At 34.1% G+C, this 21,608-nt stretch overlaps 1 protein-coding gene across 9 annotated transcripts in view; it reads left to right on the top strand.

Moving 5' to 3' along the window:
* Window positions 1-21,608, top strand: part of LOC150097938 (protein Jade-1-like) — a 335,931-nt gene that overhangs the window by 224,619 nt on the left and 89,704 nt on the right. For all 9 annotated transcript variants that reach the window (XM_090405951.1, XM_090405944.1, XM_090405950.1 and 6 more), the window contains one exon: window positions 16,350-16,531. In XM_090405951.1, the coding sequence (XP_090262077.1) occupies window positions 16,350-16,531 (182 nt within the window). The remainder of the gene's footprint in view (window positions 1-16,349; window positions 16,532-21,608) is intronic.

The raw sequence follows: 21,608 nt of genomic DNA, 5'->3' as shown, positions 1-21,608 counted from the left end.
AAGACCAGGGATTTGAGAGCTCTGAAAAATTTAAGGGAGTGAGTAGATAAAATCATTGGCAGAACATATAAAAAATTGGGGATATTAGGAAATGAACTTACATTTTTAGCATTCTTAAATGTATGAGCAGACCTAATCCAAGGTGGTATGCTAACTTAAACAGAATGGGAGAGGAAACTGTCAGAACAGGTATCTGATGCTATGAAAAAAATCCAAAGGAAGACCAAGCAAGCTCTAGTTAGAGTGATTGAAGTTAGTAGTGCCATAAAAACTGAAATTTAAAAATTGATAGTATTGGAGTCTTGACAAATAACAGGTTTAATTTGGAAGAAAATTGTTTATAGGAAGTTAGTACTATACAATTAATCTTAAATTATTACTACTTTTACAATATTCTGTGCACATCTTGAGGGTAGATATCAGGAATTTGGTGATGTATTTATTTTTCAAAATACAAATTTTCTAATTATCATGTTCCTTACTGACTAAGCCATTCTTATGTTTTGAGATATGTAACTATCCTCTGATGTGACGGGGGGGGTCCATTTTTAATATGTGTACTCTAAAATATGTGGAACTCACCAATATTAATTTTAATTACAAAATTTATTGACCAAAGTCTTCAGTTTTTTAATTAAATAAATTTGACTTATATTGGAACTTTCTCAAAATAAGGGGTTTTTTGAAAAAAAAAAAAAAAAAAAGACAAGCCTTATAAACTCAAGGCATTATACGAGCTCATCCAGAGCAGGCTTTTATAATCATCCATTCCCATGGTGGGATTCAAATACACAACCTCTTGGTTGAAGATAGAGAATGGGTATGCTATCCATTCATCCAACCAGGGTGGCATTTATAGAAGAGATTCAAGTAATTGCTATAATAATAGGAAAAAAAACTTTTATAACAGAAATGGTATTTAAGATCAACTCCTCCTATAGTAGATGCCATTATAATAAATTTATTGTAGCAAACTACCAGTAAAAGTCTTGACCCAAGTCCCATATGCATAATGCTTTTATAAAGAAAAATTGCTATAGCAAAAATATCCACTATAACAAACTATTCCGAAAATCCCTAAGTGTGTGAGCCATAGTGAGAATCAACTACGTACATTCCACTGAGCAGAGAGACAACACTATAAGATAAAATGGCATGAACTGTAATTTATTCTTGTCTTTAAAATTTGTTTCATTTCATTCATGGTGATGGAGTAGTATGATAGAGATTTTATTCTATTTTTAATGTGAATACAATAAGAATTTTATTGGCATAACTACAAGTAAAACTCTTAACTATAATTTCTATTAATAAAATAGTCTGCAATCTATACATCTTGAAGTATAACCTTCAAGGCTGCAAGCTTGGCATTTTTTCTTAACTGTTTCATCAATAAGAATTAACCAATGCAACTAGTATGATACAGAGGGCTTTCCTAATTTTGCTGTCTTTTGGAAGGTAATTGAAAACAAACTTAGTAACCTTCTGTTGTTTTAGGGAACATTAGCGTTATCTATATGTTTGATCTCTTTTAAATTGTTACCATCTAATTTCTTTGCTTAAATTTTTTTATATATCAACCTCTCACATCTGAGTGGTTGTTTCAATTATAACACAATTGTGGCATGTGTGGCAAGTGGTTAAGGGAAAGGAAGAAACCTGTTGAAGTGTTTATTTTGGAGGGTGAGGAGGCTATATGTCTGCCTGGTTAGCCGAGTGGTTACATGCTCTGCAACCATATGCCGGGAAAGGAGTGTCCTGCATTTGATTCTCGTCACTGACATGAAGAGCTAAGGATTTTTCTCAGACATAGCCAAGTTAGCTGGTCTTGGACATGGACTGCAGGTTTTTTTCCTACCCAGTTTATCTGGAGTTTTTCCTCCCGCAAAGCAGGAAAACCGATCTTAAGAACACAATGCTTCACAAACAATTACACATGGTTGAGCATGGGGGTGATGACCCCACCTCGTAGTGAGTTATGAAACCCAAAAATGGTAGGCCAAGGCCCTACATGGGGCTGTAGTGCCAAAGAAGAAGAGGAGGCTATATCTATGATTGTGTCAGAAAAGGTTAAAGGTGTTTGCAACTTGAGAAGAGAAATCTAATCTCTACTTTAGATTTGCATATCAGCAAAACTAAGTGAAAGCAACGTGAAATCTTTTTATAAAAAATAAGGCAGAACTGTGTTATGGTAATATTGAAATTCTATATTTTCCCCTCTTATTGGAAAATGTCATGAAGACCCATGTTTAAGATTAAGTTCATTCTGCCCTGAAGCTTGAATCATTTGAACACTTACAAGGCTTGGAGTGTACTGGCATCAACAAAACTAGGAATAGGGTTTGAAGTTAGTGAGGAAATAGTGCAGCCATTTCTAACTTGTTCCACTATTGTACAATTTCTCTCCCTACAGTGCTATTATGAAATTTCTCCTTGCTGTATCAATGTATAGAATACTTTTTTTTTTTTTTCACAGCTTAGATATATATCTGGGTTAAGAAATACATAAATGTTCAACAGATTTCCGTTTATGAACTCTGAGATTATTGGATTTTGGAAAACAACTTATCTATTTACAAATAAATCACAAACAGTTTACAAATTATGAAACTTTTCTACAAATTCATTCTCTCACTGATTCTTACTTTAAATATGAATTATTGTAGATCTAAAATTAGAGCTTGACTGCATATGTCAACTCATTAAGTCACAGTAGTACTCCTTAAAACATCTTTAAATAATAGTATAATTGCTTCAACAATCACTAATGCAAGTGAAGAAACATCATCATCATCAAATTCCTGCCATGTACCCTCAAGGGGTGTACAGGATATGACAGTACTACATGAAAAAATTACATCATTACTAACTTCCTATCTACAATTTTCCTCCAAATCAGTCTGTTACTTGTCAAGACTCCAACATTATCAGATCTTATATTTCTATCGTCTAAGGCACTTTGTACTGTATCAATCCACCTATATCTTGGTCTTCCTCTGGGTCGTTTTCCTGCCAGCCTGGCAGAGAACACTTGTTTTGCTAATCTTTCCTCTCCCATTCTATTTAAGTGACCATACCATCTGAGATTAGCTCTGCTAACGTATTCCTGGATGCTGACAGTGTCAAGTTCTTTCCTAATATCCTCATTTTTAATATGATATTGCCATTGATGCCATCTGTTCACGCCTCTAATCTTTCTCAGGACTCTCATATCTGCGGTCTCCAGTCTTTGGTCAAGTGTTTTACTTCTGACCCAGCTCTCAGATCCATAAGTTAAAATTGGTTTGAACACAGTCTTGTATACAGCTAATTTAGTGTTCCGACTAATTTCTTTCTTATTCCATATGAATTTATTCAATTGACTTCCCACGATACCAGCTTTGCTGATTCTGTTGTCTATTTCTATATTTAGTTTACCATCTTCAGTAAAAATTGTGCCTAAGTAGCTGAAATGTTTTACTTGTTCCACAGGTTCTCCATTCACAACACAGTTGACATTTTCAATGATTCTGCCTATTTTCATTGTCTTTGTCTTTTTATTGCTGACCTTCATACCATATCTATTACAACAGCTATTCAATTTAGTCAGAGAATCTTGCAGACTTGTAGCGGATTTATTTAGAAGTATAACATCATCCGCATAAAGCAAAGAGCTGACATTAACATCTCCAATTTTGATATCAGGTTTAATACCACTTTCCTTCATAATGTGATCCATATAGATAATGAATAACAGAGGGGATAATGTACATCCTTGTCTCACACCAGATTTAACATTAAACCATCTTCCTGTACTTCCTTCAATTCTAACTGCTGACTCACAACTCAAATAAAGACTAAGTATTGCTTGATATAATGCCCCATTGACACCATATAACTGCAGCGTATTGAATAGCTTCTCTCTTGGCACCTTGTCATATGCCTTTTCCAAATCGACAAAACTTAAATACAGATCTTTGTTATATTCCCATGCTTTCTCGACTATTTGTCGTAAAGTGAAGATCTGATCCTGACAGCCTCTATTTGGCCTGAATCCAGCTTGTTCTTCACCAAGCTTTTCTTCCACAATTCTTCTCAACCGTTTCTCAAGTATACTTGCATAGATCTTGCCAGGAACACTCAGTAGGGAAATACCTCTGTAATTCTCACATTCAGTTTTATTTCCCTTTTTATATATGGGTACTATGAGAGCTCTACTCCAATCATCGGGAATTCGTCCCTCTGTCCAGGCTTTCTGAACTATGCAGTGCAGCCACTGTAAGACTCTTATACCACCATACTTCAGCATTTCTGGTCGAATATCATCTACTCCTGCTGCCTTTCCACATTTCAAGCCTTTGATGGCTTTTTCTACTTCAAGTATGGATATGTATTCCTGACTGCATGCCTGGTCAGTGTTTTTTATCACTGTGCTGTCATCACTGCTTGTTTCATTTAGCAGTTTTTCAAAGTAATTACTCCATACTTCAAGGATATCTTTTTCTCCTGTTTTCATTTCACCTTTATCATCTCTAATTCCTTTTACAGCACTCTTTCCTCCATTCCTAAGCTTCTTCAACAACCTCCAGAATATTTTGCCACCTTCTTGATATTTATTTTCTATATTCTTGCCAAAGTCCTCCCATGACTTTTGTTTAGCTAGTTTTACACACTGTTTAGCTTTCTTACATTTGTCTCTGTATTCTGTAAGAGTAAAAGCTGACTTATTTGCCAGGAACTTTTGATATGCTTTCTTCTTTTCCTTCACTGCCTCTTTAACTTCCTGTGTCCACCAGGGAGTTCTGATTTTTTTATCTTTGCACACAACCTCACCACATGCCTCTCTGGCAGAATCAATCAATGTTTCCTTCAGAGTTTGCCACTGAATCTCCAAGGTTTGATTCCTGTTCTCAAACTCTTTCATTTTCTTTTCAATAATATTTCTGTATTTTAGTCTACAGTTTACATCTGAGAGCTGCTCAACTTTTATTCGCTTTAAAACTTTCTTACATGTTATTCTTTTCAATATGAAATTCAATTTTATCCTGCTCAAGACTAAATAGTGATCACTTCCAATTTCAAATCCTCTGTACACTCTGGTGTCCTGCACCAGGGAGAAAACATCACTATCAACAATAACATAGTCAATGAGACTTTTCTTATTCCTAGCCTCTTCTCTCCATGTGAATTTGTGCACATTTTTATGTTGGAACATGGTGTTAGTAATAACCAGTCCATGTCCTGAGCAGAAATCCAACAGATATTTGCCATTATTATTAGCTTTGCTCTTTTCTCCAAATTTTCCCAAAATATTTTTGTATGTCTCACAATCATTTCCTACTCTACTATTTAGATCCCCAACAAGGACCAACTTTTCCTTTTTCATTGTGTCAGTTGCTTTTTCTAAAGCCTCAAAAAATTCCTCCACTTCTACCTTAGTAGAACCTTCTGTGGGACCATAGGCACAAATAAGTCTCATTGTCCAGTTCCCCGTTCTCATATTTGCCCACACATAATGATATTTAATACTTTTTTGCATGATCAGCACAATGGTCAGATCCTTAATCTTTACTTCAACTATTAGGCAACCTTGTTCGAATATGATATTGGATAAATGCTTTCAGTGTTGAATCTAATCTTATTAAGTTCCAGAATTCTCAAGAATTTGCTTCTAAAGACAGATATCAATGTGAATGTAAATTAATGATATGCACAGCTAATACTCCTGTTTTTTTAATCATGAAGTTATCTAAAGAAAGACTGCCTCTTTCTTCCTTAGAATTAGAATATAACAATCACTGATTACATCATATAACAACCACACACTGACAAAAGTTTCTATTTACAGTTAATCCACTAGAAATTATACATTTCGTTGCAGGCCTTTCTAAATAAAACTTCTGTAATGCCATTGTTAGTGAATGCTGACAGATTGTATAATTATAATCCTTTCTTTTAGTGTTAAACGGTGATCAGCATTCATTTTAGAAATTATGGACTTTACAACCATGTTATAAATAACTATTTTAATTTCCCGACGTGTTACATTTCACACAGTATGCTAAAGAAACAATGATTTGATCAAAGGTTATTCTACTGCCTTGACCTCTAGTGAAAAAATATATATTTTATATTGCGTTTTGAGTGTTTTTTACCACTGTGCTGTCACTGCTTGTTTCATTTAGTAGCAATTTTTCGAAGTAATTACTCCATACATCAAAGATATCTTTTTCTCCAGTTTTCATTCCTTAATCATCTCTAATTCCTTTTACATCATTCTTTCCTCAATTTCTGAGTTTTTTCAACAGCCTTCATAATATTTTGCCACTTTCTTGATATTTATTTTCTATGTTCTTACCAAAGTCTTCCCATGACTTTTGTTTAGCTAGTTTTGCACAGTGTTTAGCTTTCTTACATTTGTTTGTGTATTCTCTAAGAGCACAATGGAGATCTGATTTTTCTATCCTTGCAGACAACTTCACCATTTGCTTCTCTGGCTGAATCAATCAATGTTTTCTTCAGGGCTTGCCACTGAATCTCCAAGGTTTGGTTCCTGTTCTCAAAGTCTTTCATTTTTTCTTCAATAATGTTTGTGTATTTTAGTCTACAGTTCACATCTGAGAGCTGCTGAACTTTTATTTGCTTTAAAAATTTCTTACGCGTTCTTCTTTTCAATATGAAATTCATTTTTATCTTGCTCAAGACTAAATGGTGATCACTTCCAATTTCAAATCCTCTGTATATTCTAGTGTCCTGCACCAGTGAGAAAACATCAATATCAGCAATAACATAGTCACTGTGACTTTTCTTATTCCTTGCCTCTTTTCTCCATATGAATTTATGCACATTTTTATGTTGGAATATTGTGTCCATGTCCTGAGTAGAAATCCAACAGGTATTTGATGTTATTATTATCTTTGCTCTTTTCTCCAAATTTTCTCAAAATATTTCTGTATGTCTGGAAATCATATCCTACTTTGCTATTTAGATCTCCATCAAGGACCAACTTTTTTTTTTTTTCGTTGTGTCAGTTGCTTTCTGTAAAGTCCAAAAAAATTCCTTTACTTCTACCTTCGTAGAACTTTCTGTAGGACCATAGGCACAAATAAGTCTCATTGTCCACATTCTGATATTTGCCCACATCACCCTACTTGATATTGCCCACCATTCAAGAAGATTAGCATTGTTTTCAGTGTTGAATACTATAGCTACTCCTTCTTTTCCCTGATTGTTTTTGCTTGAATGTATCATCTTGTATTTATTTCTTATAAAGATCTCACCAGTTTTTGTCTTTTTTGTTTCAGTGTCCCATATGGTATCGATCTGGTACTTATCCAGTTCCTCAGCCAGCTTCAATTCTTTGTCATTCAGGCTTCTTATGTTGATAGTACTGATCTTGAACTCTGATGTGTTTCAGGATTTGTTACAGTAGCTGACTTTTCACTGTTCACCCTAGTTTCCTGGCAAAAATAACAGGGACCTTGTTTATCTGGGTGACACCTTAGCTGGCATGAAATTCTGTCATGTTGTATTTGACCATCATTTTGTGGTTTAAGCCAATAAGAATACAATTTTGTTGGCTAAATCCCAAATTGCTGGCCCATCCTTGTTCGTTTGGTTCTTTTGGTTTGGCAGATGGAGTGGTATAATAAGTGTTGTGTGAATACTGGTTAGCTTGTACCTTCCATGGTGAAATTTTGAATGCATTTTAGAAGATATGATACATATATTGTGAATAATGCTTGTAGACTTCCTTCATTGAGTCTTTCGACACCCACAGGAAGGTGAGGAGTGGTCATTAGGTTAGAAGCCCTGGGCAGTTCTCTGCATTCCATTTAAGGAAGGGGTCGGGAACCGGCAGCTCCGCAGCCGCATGCGGCTCTTGGCTGAACAAAGTGTGGCTCTTTTATATTGAATTAATAGATACATAATTAATACAAACAACTAAATATTGTTTTTAATATGGCTTGTTCATGGCGCTAGATACTATGCATGTGACGTGTGTTATGCATGAAATTTGTTACGCATGCCTAAGGTAACTAGCGCCACGGCGAAAATTTGAACTGATTGATCAGCTGTCCTGCCAAACACTGCGGTTTTTAGATACATACGGATTTTAACTGTCAAAATAAACATTCTGTTAGTTAACTTATTGATTGTGGTACTAAACTGGTGTTTAATTTAGTGTCAGGTAATGTTATGCACAAATTAATTTTTATTATGTTATTATGTTGAATTTGTGTTTTTACTTGCAGTTAAATTTGTGATAATAACCCTCCTAATATGAGTTCAAGAAAAAGAAAAATAATTGAAGAAAACAGAGGATTCAATAAAATGTGGATAGAGAAATTTGCATTTATAGAAGTAAATGGGAATCTGTAATGTTTAATTTGCCATCTATGACTTCAAAATAACAAATCAAGTAATGTCGAATGACATTTTCGAGGAAAACATTTAGACTTCAATAAAATCCTTTGCTTCAGCAAAGAAATTTGTCAACTTGGACAAAATCTTCATCGAATACTACTGATGCAAGTTTTTTGTTATCCCTTGAAATAGAAAAAACGGGAAAACCTTTTACCAATGGTGAATTTCTAAAAAATTACATGTATAATGTCTCTGAAATTCTATTTAAGGATATGAAAAATAAGGACGAGATACTTAAAAAAATTTAAGATTTACCTCTTTCGGCTAGAACTGTCAAGGAACGGATTATAACAATTTCTGCAGAAGTTTCAAATATGCAAATTATGGATATTAATTCTGCCAATTTTATATCTATTTCAGTTGATGAATCAAATGATATTTCCTATATGGCACAATGCTGCTTAATGGCTAAATCTATCACATCTTCCGGTATTCAAGAAGAACTTTTCAATCTGCTAACACTTAAAGGACACACTACAGGTCAGGATATCTCAGAAAATCTTCTAACAAGTTTACAGAATAAAAACATAAATATTAATAATATAGTATGCATTGCGACCGATGGCATGCCTTCTATGATTGCAAAAAATAAGGAGTTTGTTAAATATTCTCCACTCATATTCCACATGGAGTTATTTCATTTCATTGCATTTTGCATCAAGAAGCTTTAGTTGCAAATTCATTGGAATTATTATCACAACTAAAAAGAGTGATGGATGTTGTTGTGCCAATAATCAATTTCATCCGATTTCAGGCGTTGATTCACAGACTTTTTGACATATTTTAGAGCAATTAGGTAATCAACATAAAGATTTAGTGACATTTACATCTGTACGATGGTTATCGAGAGGAAAAGCATTAAAACATTTTTTTCAGTGCTTAAAAGAAGTAACAGTTTTCTTAACCACTAAAAATTATAACGTAAATCATGTGGAACTTCTCACTAATCCCAAATGGATACAAAATTTTTGTTTCTTGCTTGATATGACAGAACCTTTTAATAAGCTAAATTTGAAGTTGCAAGGGAAGGGAAACACAGCCTTACAATTACTAGAGGAAGTCCTTACCTTTGAACAGAAACTAAGAGTGTTTTTCGAAGATGTTACTGAAGAAAAATTTATATACAGGGTGTTCGGGATAAATTTGACATATTTATAATTAATTATATTTTTCCGTAAGTTACATGTATTAACACACACTTCTCTTCATTTAAAAGTTTGGACCCTTCTTCATTCATATACAAGATGTCAGAAAGGATGGATAGCTGGAACCCACCTGAATCATGGAAGAGAATAACTTGTATCATGATGATTCGTGCCCGCCATCAAAATAAGGATATTACGACTGCTGCCCAATGCTCCCTGAATACAGTAAAAACAATCAGGCATGAACTAGAGACTTGCAATGGTGACTACGAGGATGTAGCAAGAAGAAAGATCCCTAGCAGACGATCTGATTGCGTTCGTACAGCAGAATTCCTCGCAAATCTGCAGGAACAGGTGTTGAAGAACCCTGGCATTGGAATTCGGGCTTTGTTCGTGGAGTTGCTAACTGTAGTCAAGCCCTGGATAACAAGGGTAGGCAATGGTAGGCCGTATGTATGGCAGCAGGATTCGGCCCCTTGCCACACCTCTGGGAAAAGTCAAAAATGGTTGTCTGAAAATTTCTACGACTTCACCAGTCCAAATGTTTGGCCTCCAAACTCCCCAGACCTTAACCCCATGGATTATTTTGTATGGGGCGCAGTTGAAAAAGACACCAATCGCACTTCCAGTAATACAAAAGCCCAGTTAATGGATAAAATTAAAACAGTTTTTGCGGCCCTTCCCAGGGAGACTGTAGCATCAGCTTGTTCGAGGTTCCGAAGCAGAATTGAAGCTGTGATCGATGCTAATGGTGGTTATTTTGAGTAAATCTTGTTGATAGTATTGTAATTAACTCTGGCTGTAATGTTTTTTTGTCAATTCATTAAATTTAATAGATACAAAGAAGATTTTCTTTTTCCTTACGAAACTGTCAAATTTATCCCGAACACCCTGTATTTTGAAAATCTAAAAACTATGGATTTAATTTAAATCAAGAAAAAGTTGACTGTAAAATATTCGCTGAAATGATTACTGTAATTTTAGATTCATTTACAAGCAGATTTCAGGATTTTAAAAAACATCAGGAGATGATGAAATTTATATTACATCCGTTAAATTGCAATTTAAAATTAATAGATATTGAAGCTTTTCCCAGAATATCAATTGCAGAACTACAAATGGGCTTCTTTAAATTCAGAATAAAAGCATCTGGGTACAAAAGCTTCAAGAAATGGTAGCACAAATTGAAGAAAATGAAGAAACTATGGAAGAAACACTGCAGGAAATTATATTTAAATGTTAGATTTCTTTCTCAACTAATTATTCAAATGCCAGGCGACTTGCTTTTGTGGTTTTGACTCTTTTTGGTTCAACATACAATTGCGAACAGTTTTTCTCTTCAATGAATTACATTAAAAATAAGTGTAGTAACAAATTGACTGACGAAAGTTTGAAAGCAGAATTAATATTAAAGTGCACGACATACAATCCAGATTTAAGTAAATTTGATGAGAATATGCAAAATCAAAAGTCTCATTAGTGAATTTTAAATTGAAAGAATCAAATATCTATTAAAATACATAATATTGTATTTTTGTTTGGATTAATTCTTTTTGCAATACAAATTCTGACTTTTTTGCAATATCTCACTCACCTCAGTCTTATCTGAAATAATGGAGAGAACCATTAATTCCTAACTCCTGCACTACCTCGAAGGCAACCAGCTAATAAATGACCACCAGTATGGATTCCATCACTGCAGATCAACAGGAGATCTACTCACATATATCACCCATTTCTGGACATGTTTTGTAATTAAAAACTTAATCAAACTTAATGTTGTTTTATTTATTGAACATATAAAAAATTTATATGCAAACATAAAAGTGGTATTTGATATCTGGAAGTACTGAATTAAAAACAAATTTACCTAAGTTTGAAATAACTGAAAAATAATGTCCAAATTAGACACAAAAAGTCTCCTGGCCCTAATGGCATTCCTCCAATTGTCCTGAAGGTTTGTGCACCATAACTGACTCCTATCCTGAGTTGCCTCTATATACTCTCTTACTCCATTGGTATTTATCACATAACCTGGAAATTGGCTTATGTTCAACCCATTCCCAAGAAGGGTGACAAATCACTGCCATCAAACTACCATCCTATCTCACTCACCTCAGTCTTATCTGAAATAATGGAGAGAACCATTAATTCCTAACTCCTGCACTACCTCGAAGGCAACCAGCTAATAAATGACCACCAGTATGGATTCCATCACTGCAGATCAACAGGAGATCTACTCACATATATCACCCATCTCTGGACAAATGCTGTGGAAGTTTGGTGAATCTCAAGTGGTTGCACTTGATATCTCCAAAGCTTTTGACCAGGTGTCTGGCATAAAGGCTTACTAAACAAACTCCCATCATTTGGTCTGTCTCAGAACTTCTGCAGTTGGATTGCCAGCTTTCTGTCTGGTGGATGCACACTGTGTGTAATGGTGGATGTTTCTTTATCCTCTCACCATTCAACTAATGCCAGAGCTCCACAAGGTTTTGTTCTTTCACCAATCCTCTTCCTTCTACATATCAATGACCTATTTCCGTTGACCTCCAACCCAGTACACAGTTTTGCGGATGACAGCACATTGCCCTCCTCCCTTTCATTTGATAAACCTTACTCTACATAAATCACCTCAACCTGCAGAACATCAACCACCACTGCCCTCATTTCTGATCTCCAAGCCATCTTCCAATGGGGTTCAGATAATCTCATCAATTTCAATGCTAGTAAAACCCAGTTCTACCTTAATTTTCACAAAAAAGAACCATTTTCTCCCACTATTATCTTTGACAACACTCAAATTTCCAGATGAGATTTCTCTTCTTGGAATCACCTTAACATCAAGCCTCTCATGGCATAAACACATCACAGCCATAGCATCCTCAGCTTTAAAAAAAAAACAAACAAAAAAAAAAGGCAGGATTCTCTTTTGCTCAAGACGTTACTTATCTCTGAATAGCTGTTAATCTTATACAAATCAGAAATCTGCCCAGTTATTGAATGTTGCTCTCACATTTGTAGTGGGATCCCTAAGAGTTTCCTCAAAGTGCTCGGCTCAGTACAGAGGACAGTTAGATTGATTAGTAACCCAATAACCCATCTCTTACCAGCTCACTCCTCCCACTTTCACATTTCTGCAATATGTGTATTCTATAAATATTCAGATAATATTCTATAAATATTTATAAATATTCATGGCAAATATTCAGCTGAAATACCATCAATAATTTCCTCACTCGCACCATTGGAACACGTGCAACTGCCATCTAACATCCCTTCACAGTAAACCTTGAAACCCTCAGAACAAGTTTCTTCCTTCATCCCTACTACTGCTGTATTGTGGAACAGTCGTTCCCCTTGTGTTTCCCATTGAATGCAATATACAGGCTTTTAAACCAAACGTAAGCAAGTTTCTCCTTTCCCAACTCACTACCCATACATAATGCTAACATGCTATAGGTTGATTAACCAACCTATCGTGTATGAGCTCAACATAAAAAAAAATAAAATAAAATAAACATACTCAAGACAGCAAACTTGAAAGTATGAGATGATTTATAACGTCCTGTCAATGGGTGAGTATTCAATGATGGGGTTTGTACAGTGCTTAGTGTGAACTTCTTAAAAATTGATTATATAAAAAGATTGAGAAGAGATTAAAAAATATGCATGAAAATATCTGACTTTTAACAATGTAACCACATGAACATTCAAGAATAAAATTTTATGTTCATTAAATTTGATAAAACTGTTTAATTTTACAAGGAACATTTATTAAAATAAAGAATGCAACACAAAAATTAGTGAAAACAATGCTCTTATTTCCTTAAGCAACAAAGTAAATTTTGATTTTAAATTGTTAAATACAGAGAATAATTATGGATTTAATTATCAAAATGAAGTCATGATGAATTGGGATCTAAGAAAGGCCATTTGTTGGCAATTTTTGGAAAAAGTCTACTTTTGGTTTCTGAAAATAAATTTTCACTGTATACAATTGCAGCTGGTGCTGAAAGAAATTTTCTTGCTATTTCACTCAAAATGGGTAATGTGATTTTCCATTCTTGTTATCAACTAATGGAGGGTCATCAGTTCTTTTTAACAGTGGTTTTTTAAAATAATATAATATTATTTTTAACAGTATTACAACAGCAAAGGAACTAAATTATAAAAAAGATGTTTATTAAATGGTTTATATTTTGCTAAATTTCAAACCAGCATCTTCAGAGCACCCTATATGTTACAGTTAACATACGACGGTAAGTGAAACAGTTCAAAATGTAATGGAGAAAAGATCTAAAATTCTAATTTGGTGCTCTCTAATGTTGTAAAAAAGTAAAAGTATTTCAGGAGTGATGGTTAAGCTATTGGAGAAACTGGAAAAAGACAGAATTCAGGACTGGGTGGATAGGAATATGATACTCTATAAGGGGTAGCATTTAGTGAAGGCTGTATATTGCCCTATGCATTTAGACCATTTAAATTTAGCATGTAAGTTTTTCTCTGTACACTTTGTATCCTAATCTCAAAACAGTGGAGATAGTTTGGTGTATTTGAAATTTGATATTTTAACTGTATAAGTGTGAATGAGTGTTTAATTTTTGCATGCCTAGGTAATGATTTATACTTGCAGTTAATGAATTTGCTTTATTTTCTAAATTAGTTGTAGGTCTTGGAAGTTTTTCCACTTGGTTATTCCTTTCACCACTTGTATCTCAGTGCATCCATTAAGCAAAATGCCTACCCACACGATGACCCCAGCAATGCTATATCTATCCCTTTCAAGAACATTCTCATGATAGTAAGTAGTACAACTTTCACACTCATCTGTAAAGAGTACATTAGCCCATTGTGTCTTGTCCAATTTTTATGGATACAACACCACTGAAAACTTGCCCTGCATTGATCTGTGGATAAAGGGAGGCAGACTGCAGACCTTCAGTCATATAGGCCTATTTGTCGAGACATCTTGTCACAGTTTGTCAAGATATCTGCGTACCTGTGCTTGAATGGAGCTGATCTGCTGTGGTGCATCAATTACATTTTGCTGTTATAATCAAAAATCTGTCTTCAAGCTCCAAGGTAGAGTGATAGCAACCGCTTAGCAAACATCTGAAATACATTCCATTTGTTTGAAACACTGCTTAGTGCCTGGATATAATGCTATGTGAGATTCCAAACTGTCTGGCAGTATTAGTAATTCTATGGTCTTCCTCAAGCTTTTCAATAATTCTTCTCTGTGTGAAATCTACATGATGTCTTTGAGACATTACAAGATATCCAAGTTTTCAACTTTATTCCTTCATGAAAAGAGCTTCCTTCAAACACAATTCACTTAGTGCAGCCTTTTAACTTTTATCCCATTGAGTGTACCACATGACCCCTTTTAGTGTGATTGGAAAATACAAATTGCCACAAGCTGATTCATCTGAATTTGCTGTTGTAATCTTCAGAAATAGTGTTCATTTTTATGTTTTGGACACCAGTGTACCATAATGCTTGGGACTGGAGTTGGTGTGTAAGTTAAATTCACACATATCTGCCAATATGTGTAGGTTTTCTGAATTCTCAATTTAGTTTATTCTCAATTAACATAAAACTTGTAACAATGTATGACTTGATAAAAATTAGGAAATTAAAGAATAAAATAATGAAAACTTAAAAATAATGATAACTAAAAGAAAGGTTGCATTTGGAAGATGTATTATTAAATTATCTGGAATGGCCATACTTTTGTTCTCTTTTTCTATAATGATGTTTGATTCTGGACCCTAAAGGCCAAATAGAGAACACTGTCACTGTCTTAACCAGATAGAAGACTTAAAAGAGCTCTATGAAAATTGACTGAGGTGAGAGGGATGAGAACCCATAGTAGTACTCACTATTTTTGTGTATTTTGTTCTTTGAATTAAAGTTGACTAGCATGGACCACTAAAGTATCAAAATGTAGAGATCTGGGATGTGTGTAGAGGGGGGGGGTTGTAATTAATTAGGTATCATGCAGGATTGTTGATGAAGATAGAAGTAATGTTCAAAATTAATTTTTAATATCAGAATTATAAAATTAAACTTTTGATAGAAGACTTAAAGTAGTTCAAATTTTTAATGTAAGAGGTTTGGTCAGTGAGAGGGAGGAAGTGCTTTGCTAATTGTTTTGTCTGTAAGAGGGGAAATCACCAGTAGCATCTGCTGGGGTGAGGAACTAAAAAAAAATTTTTTTTTTTAATTCAGAAGGCAGTAGAGGCAGGGGGGGGGGGTTAAAAAGTGCTGCTCACCTTTTGTGAGCAGCACTTTTTTTTTTTTTTTACCTAAGCATTGGTAGGATTATAATCTGAAAATATACAAGTAGAGCAATCTATGTTCAAAATGTTCATTTTACTGAGCACATAAGCCTAAATACACATTTATAAGTATAGAACAAAAACAAAATAGATCCTACCTTTTGTAACTTGTCCTTTTGAGTGAGATAACTATTGGTCATTACCTGCAGTCACAAAAGTGCCAGTGCACTAACACATCCATCCTAAGCCACATATTATATTTGTGGCTTAGTGCAAGTTGAAATAACGTGCATTAATAATTTTTGACCTTTTGCAGATACATTTGCTAGAACTTGTAGCTTGATGCTTATGAATGATCTTATGAATATATTTCATCATCACTATTTTCAATTAACATAAAGCTTGTAACAATGTACAACTTGATAAAAAAAATAAGGAAATTAAAGAATAAAATGAAAATTTTATTCTTTAATTTTATTAAGTGACTTTTTTCCCCTTTTATCATCTTGATTAGCCTGATTCTGAAGAAGGAAATGAAATGGTATTCTGTGATTCATGCAACATTTGTGTTCATCAAGCTTGTTATGGAATTACAACTATTCCTGAAGGAAGTTGGGTATGCCGTACTTGTGCCTTGAGTATCCATCCTCCTTGCATCCTTTGTCCCAATCTTGGTGGTGCAATGAAAAGTACAAGGTGAATATATTTTTTCTCATTTGCTCACAATTTTAGTTTTTTCCCCTTTGTATTTTAATATTTCAAAATATTTGAATGAATTTGAAAAACTCATATTGCTTATGAATAAATAAAAAGCAATTTTATTACTATTGATACAGTGAGTTAACGAACATTCAAGTGTTATTTATAATAGCTAGCAATTACTTTCTTTAGTTGTCAAGACATGGCTTTGAATCCTTGCAGGCTAGAAATTTATCACAAATCAGCAAGAGAATGCAGAAGTGAAATACAGTATACATATCTCCTGTGTAGTCTGTCACTTTACTTGCATTGTTATTTATTACAAATCAGCAAGAGAATGCACAAGTGAAATACAGTATACATATCTCCTATGTAGTCTGTCACTTTACTTGCGTTGTTGTAATATTAAATCATTTGCTCAATATCTAACGTCCTTGTTATGATCTAAGTGTGACATCTTAAGATCTTAAGAACAAGTCACATTTAAGCCTTTGATCTTAAGCATAATACTGCAATTATAAATCTGGCAACCAAAGCATTGTGTATATCACCATGTAGTAATCAAGTATGCTGCATATATTTTTTTCCTTTAGGATTTTTTGGTCAGCAAAGGAGGATATATAGTGGAATTCAAACTGATGTTATTATTATTACGTGATACCTCCAATGAGTCCAAAGACTCTTCGAGGGAGGGCGCCTACTCTACAACTCTCCCTTTCTACCATAATTATAATTCCATAACTTAAACCACCACTACCATCATCACTACACCAGTGCCATCTACTGCCCACCACCACCACCACTAGTATTTTTTTGTCTGTAAATTGTGTGTGTTCTCAAGGCCAATTTGTCTATATTTGGGATGAAAAACCCAAGTTTCTGGGAGAAAAATCCCGGCTACCTTCATATGAGATCGACTAATTCACCTTAAAATGATAAAAACCCATATAAAGATTCCTCTCCTCATGACAAAAATCAAAAAATTATTAATTACCACTTGTTTTTAAATTTGAAAAAGGTTACTAATCTGCAAGTACACTCTTACCAGTTTGTGGCCTAGATCTAGAGAACGCCAGGTTTCAATTTGTCCTCTGTATAATTTATTATCCACAGTATTATTTCTGAATCACTAAAACTGGTTCTGTACTGGCTGAATGACTGATAATTTGAAATTATTTGTCACATTGGTGTGTGTGTGTGTGTGTGCACACACATGCATAAACTAACTTACTGTTCAAGTTGAAGTGAAATTCTAATCAGCAAATGAACTGATTTATGCTATCTTATAATCAATAGTGTGGTGTAGTTTTGTGAAGAAGTGCATTTCCCTTACTTCCAAATGGGTTTTAAGGATTCTTAAGAAATTTCACCTTATTGCCATCTTCAAATCTATTAACCAAATCTGTTTTGTGTTTCACTTTCCTAAAGAAAATCTTCTCCCTTGTTGTCACCAGGTGTTTCCTGTGCTCTTTTAAATGCCTCATTTAAACAAGCTAATCAGTTGAGAAACGAATCTGAATATCAACATTATATTTGGTTGATTAAACTTCTAAGTCCAGATTATCCCAGTGAGAATTGACATGAACCAGTATATCCCTTGGAATAATACCAAACTGTTTCATCAAATTATTTTCAGATATGAAATGTCTGTTCAAAAAGACCGAAGACCTGCTTCAGAGTGTTCAGGTTACATTGTCTAAATCTTAGTTCCAATAAAGGACTCTCCATTCCCAGAGTTAGGGAAATTATTTGCTAGTTGCATTAAATGCTACCTCCCTCCCCATATAAAATTCCTAATTATTGTAGTTTTAAATCTAGTGCCATGATGGTATATGTGTGTGTGTGGGGGAAAGTAGTAACCACTGTTTCCATCACATAGTTATAATGTTATTGCTTTTTACAGTTTCCCATAACCTTAGTTTTTTGAATACACTAAAGATGTTTTGTGAAACACAAAATATGTATTAATTAATTGTCAGCTATTCTTGATAACCATGGTTATGTATTTTCTTTAATTCGTGTATCCCCAAGGGATGCAGCATAGGATGCTATACTATAATTAAAGAAAATATACAACCACAGTTATCAAGAATAGCTGACAATTAATAAATATTTTGTGTATCACAAAACATCTTCAATGTATTGAAGGAATTGATGATGACAATTTGTATAAGAGCTTTTCAGATGAAAAATCAATATAAACGTTCCTCACATCATAGGTGCTGTTCAGACCTTAATATTTCAGTCTAATTAATTCATTGTTTAATTATATTTGGTCATTCAAACATATAATTTAAATGAAATATATATATTGATCTTTAATTGACCATGATTTATAAACATGTTTCCAACCAATACCAACAAGTTTCGTCGACGGGGCTGTCCGGCTTCTTCAGGGCTTATAATGATGAGAGAAAAACTCAAAGTGGCTAGTACAGAGAAAACGGAGTAACACTATTGTATAAATTAAACATTAAAACAGAATGCGTAAGCATGGAGCGTGTTGTGTTAGTCACTGTTATGAGAGCACATTCTGTAGTTTTCAGCGAAATTAAATTCTGCCAGCCTGAGTAATCTTATTAAGGTTTTCCATATGTCAGCTATTATCATTTCCTGATTTCTGTTAAGATTTCCTCCAGAATGGAGGACTACAATGGCTTCTTTGAAATTTCTGCAACAAAAATCTTCTAGGTGAGACATGGAGCTGCTATCCCAATCAGTGTGGTATGGCTAGTAGTAGCGAGATGTTCTGTTGTTATTAACATCTCCTATATGTTCTTTTTTTCGGATTTCGAGGCTTCTTGACATCTGACCTGTATATTTTAAACCACAAGCACATGGGATGTTGTACATTCCAGTGTGTTTGAAAAAAGGATTAATGTCTTTTGCCGATCTTAAAACGTGACAGACAGTCTTGATCGGTTTGAACGCAACTCTGATGTTGAAAGGCTTAAAAAGTTTTGCGATCTTCTCGGACACTGTACCTGCATAAGGAATAACTATGGATGAACTGTATTGAGTGATGGTAGGTTGTTGTTGTGGGGGGTTTCTATGAAGAATCTTGTTGATTAGTTTCTTTGGATAGCCATTTTTTATTAATATCTCTGATATATGAGTAATTTCATCATATAGTTCTTTTTCTTCTGAGATGATGTTCGTAGCTCTATTTTTGAGCATATGTATTATGCTGAGCTTCTGGGAAATATAGTGAGTTGATTTGAAATGAAGGTAGCGTCCAGTGTGTGTTGGTTTGCAGTAGACTGTTAGTTTGATATGTCCATCTGTTAGTTTCTTGATTAGAGTATCCAAAAATGGTATTTGATTATCTTTTTCCAATTCCAAAGTGAATTGTATTTGGACTTTTGATGAAAGTCCAAAAGAGCTGTTTTTGTGTCCCTCCAAATTATGAAGACATCGTCTACATACCTCCACCACACTAAAGGTTTTGGGTCTAATTTTGTTTCTAGCTTTTCCATGAACAGATCTGCACAGGGCGGCGAAAGGGGACTGCCCATAATTAAGCCATTTAGTTGCTCATATATTGTTTCATTCCATTTAAAATAATTAGATTTAAGGCAGTGATGAAAAAGGTGAGCCGTATCTTCAGGGAAGAGATTGTATAGAATACTGATAACTTCTTCTACTGGGATGTTGGTAAATAAAGATACTATGTCCAAGCTAGCAAGAATGTCTGTCTTTAAGATCGAGATGTTTTTCAATTTTTCAGTAAAGTGCTTTGAATTCTTAATGTAAGTGTCCAATTTTGTGATATGTTCTAAATATGTGGGAGCATTTCTTCCATCAACGATCGTGCGTAGTGGAACTCCACTTTTGTGGACTTTTGGGGCTCCATACAATCATGGCGTCAATGGGTGTAGTGACTTCAGATTCTGTTGCAAGTCTGTGGACCAACTAGTCATGTTCCTTAATAAGTTATTAATGTCCTTGTGGTTTTTCCATGTTGGGTCCGACTCTAATATGTGATATGTTGATGGATCTGATAGTAGTCTGGAGTGTACAACATCCCATGTGTTAAACTGTGAATGAAATTATTATGTATATTTTGTTCTTCATTCACATTTAACATAACCTATCATATATTAAGCATGACTTGTTTAAAAATTATTTGTTAATCCCTTAAGAATTATTTTTCATGTATTATTCCTGAATTTCATCAGCTATTATTTGATTAAATAATTTTAATGTATATTTTACTATTGGAAGGACCCAGTGATAAATATCATTTATCTTATTTACTTTATTCCTTCAATAATATTATGAGAAATTATATGTATATAATTTAATGTACCTTATATATATATACTGTAACATATATTTTATTATTATTAATTGTAAATGAAATGAAAGAGAAAATTAAGTAACTGTAATAATTTATTAATATTTTTCATTACTCAATGTAAAAGTATAGCCTTATGTAACATTAACGCGAATGTTTACGTTTTGTTCGTTGCCATGGAGAGAGAAATAAAATGGAACGCACGTGGGTAGACCGTGAGCTTCGATAACGAGGAGAGAAAAAATATATATGAGTGGTAATATAAGAGAAAAGAGAGAGAGTTTTGAAGGGGAAAAAGGAAGGATATAAACAAGGGGATGAAAGTAAATAAAAAGGACGGAAGGGCAGGAATTCAAGAGAGTAGTATTTAAAAGTGTGCTAAGACGAAGTGAAAACTTATAGATAGCTGAAAGTAAAGTCAGCAGTGGCATTAATAGGAATTTGGTGCCGTACTTGGATAATTAAAGGACTGGAAGGTTAATGAAGGATTCAGAATAGATCCAGTTAGCTTAGAATTACTACTTATTTCTATATTGCTTTTAGGAAGAATTGTACGGAGCTTAATTTGTTGTGAAGTAGTAAACAAGGATATCAATCTGCCCTATAGTTGCCGTCGAGAATTGTGAAGCGCGACAAATAATAATCTAGTTATGACCTTGAAGAATTCTTTTTAAATGTGTTCCATAGGTGTAATAAATATAATTTGAAGATGTGCTCACATTAAATCTGACGTGCTGAAGATTAATTCCGGTAAGGACAGTCATATTTTATTTGTTT

This window comes from Typopeltis vanoorti, chromosome 16, assembly GCF_054136105.1.
Source record: "Typopeltis vanoorti isolate ZY-2024b chromosome 16, IOZ_Tvanoo_1.0, whole genome shotgun sequence".
Classification (NCBI taxonomy): Eukaryota; Metazoa; Arthropoda; class Arachnida; order Uropygi; family Thelyphonidae; genus Typopeltis; species Typopeltis vanoorti.
Note: the sequence above shows the minus strand (reverse complement) of the source record. Positions and strands in the feature narration are given on the sequence as shown.